The 2,497-nt window shown below is 62.2% G+C and overlaps 1 protein-coding gene across 1 annotated transcript; it reads right to left on the bottom strand.

The window, feature by feature from the left end:
• Window positions 1-247: 247 nt before the first annotated feature.
• Window positions 248-676, bottom strand: LOC106900593 (TBC1 domain family member 10B-like). The gene is made up of 2 exons (XM_014962701.1): window positions 478-676; window positions 248-372 (listed from the first exon to the last, which is right to left on the bottom strand). The coding sequence occupies exons 1-2, from the start codon at window positions 604-606 to the stop codon at window positions 262-264; spliced, it is 240 nt and encodes a 79-aa protein (XP_014818187.1). The 5' UTR covers window positions 607-676; the 3' UTR covers window positions 248-261.
• Between the last annotated feature and the right edge of the window lie 1,821 nt (window positions 677-2,497).

Genomic DNA, 2,497 nt, shown 5'->3' with positions numbered 1-2,497 from the left:
GGGTGGGCGTGGCCGGGGGTGGGCGTGGCTATTAGGGGGCGTGTCCCAGAGTGGGCGTGTCCCAAAGGGGGCGAGTCCTCCCCAGGGGGGCGTGGCCAGAGCCCCCCATTCCCCATGTGGGCTCCATTCAAGGGGCGGGGGGGGACGCAATTAAGCGGGTGTTTGATTGACTTAATTAGGGTGGGCGTGGCCGGGGGTGGGCGTGGCTGTTAGAGGGCGTGTCCTAGAGTGGGCGTGGTCCAAAAAGGGGCGTGTCCCCCCTTACCCGTGCCCCCCCCGGGCGACGAACATCTCGTGGAAGGGGAACTGTCGGTGCAGATCCTTCTCGATGGCCTCCAGCCAGCGCCGCTCCCCCGCCGCCCCCTCCAGCTCCTTATATGGGCATGGGCGGGGCCAATGAGGAAAGGGGGGCGTGGCTTAGGGTGGACACACCCCCGATAAGCCACGCCCACCCCCGGGTTTTGGCGGGAAACTGACCTGGAAGAGGCCGGGGTTGGCGTCCAGGAGCCCTTGGCTGTCGGAAAGGAGCTGCCAGGCCCGGGCCCGGAGGGAGGAGGGGATCCCTTTGCGGCAACGGAGCTTCACCTGCCCCACGGCCAGCCCCATAGCGTGACCCACGGCGCGACCCACGGCGAGTGCGACCCATGGCCGGACCCACAGCGCGACCCACAAGTGGAGGAATCCACAAAGGAGACGTCCATGGGGAGATAAAGGGAGAGAAAGAGGCAAAATGAGATCAAATATGGGTCAAATATGGGTCAGACCCACGGCCAGACCCACAGCCAGCCCCATAGCGCGACCCACGGCGAGTGCGACCCACGGCCGGACCCATAGCGCGACCCACAAGTGGGTGGAACCACAAAGGAGACATGAGTGGGGAGATAAAGGGAGGAAAAGAGACAAGGTGAGATTAAATGGGGGTCAGACCCACGGCCAGACCCACAGCCAGCCCCATAGCGCGACCCACGGCGCGACCCACGGCGAGTGGGACCCATGGCCAGACCCACAGCGCGACCCACAAGTGGAGGAATCCACAAAGGAGACGTCCATGGGGAGATAAAGGGAGAGAAACAGGCAAAATGAGATCAAATATGGGTCAAATATGGGTCAGACCCACGGCCAGACCCACAGCCAGCCCCATAGCGCGACCCACGGCGAGTGCGACCCATGGCCGGACCCACAGCGCGACCCACAAGTGGGTGGAACCACAAAGGAGACATCCGTGTGGAAGATAAGGGGAGGAAAAGGACAAAAATGAGACCAAAATAGGGTCAGACCCACAACCAGACCCACAACCAGCCCCATAGCGCGACCCACGGCGCGACCCACGGCGAGTGGGACCCATGGCCGGACCCACAGCGCGACCCACAAGTGGGTGGAACCACAAAGGAGAGGTCCATGGGGAGATAAAGGGAGGAAAAGAGACAAGGTGAGATTAAATGGGGGTCAGACCCACGGCCAGACCCACAGCCAGCCCCATAGCGCGACCCACAAGTGGGTGGAGGCACAAAGGAGACATCAGTGGGGAGATAAGGGGAGGAAAAGAGACAAGGTGAGATCAAATATGGGTCAGACCCACGGCCAGACCCACAACCAGCCCCATAGCGCGACCCACGGCGCGACCCACGGCGAGTGGGACCCACGGCCGGACCCACAGCGCGACCCACAAGTGGAGGAATCCACAAAGGAGACGTCCATGGGGAGATAAAGGGAGAGAAACAGGCAAAATGAGACCAAATATGGGTCAAATATGGGTCAGACCCACGGCCAGCCCCATAGCGTGACCCACGGCGCGACCCACGGCGAGAGGGACCCATGGCCGGACCCACAGTGCGACCCACAAGTGGGGGGAGGCACAAAGGAGAGGTCCATGGGGAGATAAAGGGAGAGAAAGAGGCAAAATGAGATCAAATATGGGTCAGACCCACGGCCAGACCCACAGCCAGCCCCATAGCACGACCCACGGCGCGACCCACGGCGAGCGGGACCCACGGCCAGACCCATAGCGGGACCCACAAGTGGAGGAATCCACAAAGGAGAGGTCCATGGGGAGATAAAGGGAGGAAAAGAGACAAGGTGAGATTAAATGGGGGTCAGACCCACGGCCAGACCCACAACCAGCCCCATAGCGCGACCCACGGCGCGACCCACGGCGAGTGCGACCCACGGCCGGACCCACAGCGCGACCCACAAGTGGGTGGAACCACAAAGGAGATATGAGTGGGGAGAAAAATGGAGAAATAGAGGCAGGGTTAGGCAAAAAGAGGGTCAGACCCACGGCCAGACCCACAACCAGCCCCATAGCGCGACCCACGGCGCGACCCACGGCGAGTGCGACCCACGGCGCGACCCACGGCCGGACCCACAGCGCGACCCACAAGTGGGTAAATCCAGAAAAAATGGAGCCGTGGGGAGATAAAGGGAGAGAAAGGACAAAAATGAGACCAAAAAAACCCTCAGACCCACAACCAGCCCCATAGCGTGACCCACGGCGCGA

Source organism: Calidris pugnax, unplaced genomic scaffold (assembly GCF_001431845.1).
Source record: "Calidris pugnax isolate Ruff unplaced genomic scaffold, ASM143184v1 scaffold2814, whole genome shotgun sequence".
NCBI classification, from domain to species: domain Eukaryota; kingdom Metazoa; phylum Chordata; class Aves; order Charadriiformes; family Scolopacidae; genus Calidris; species Calidris pugnax.
This window is presented reverse-complemented; position numbering and strand designations above follow the sequence as displayed.

Bases quoted from the DNA above. Each gene is read 5' to 3' on its own strand.
- LOC106900593 (XM_014962701.1), bottom strand. From the start codon at position 606: ATGGGGCTGGCCGTGGGGCAGGTGAAGCTCCGTTGCCGCAAAGGGATC. The intron at 373-477 runs GTCAGTTTCCCG...TGCCCATATAAG, and splicing joins CCAACCCCGGCCTCTTCCAG to GAGCTGGAGGGGGCGGCGGG.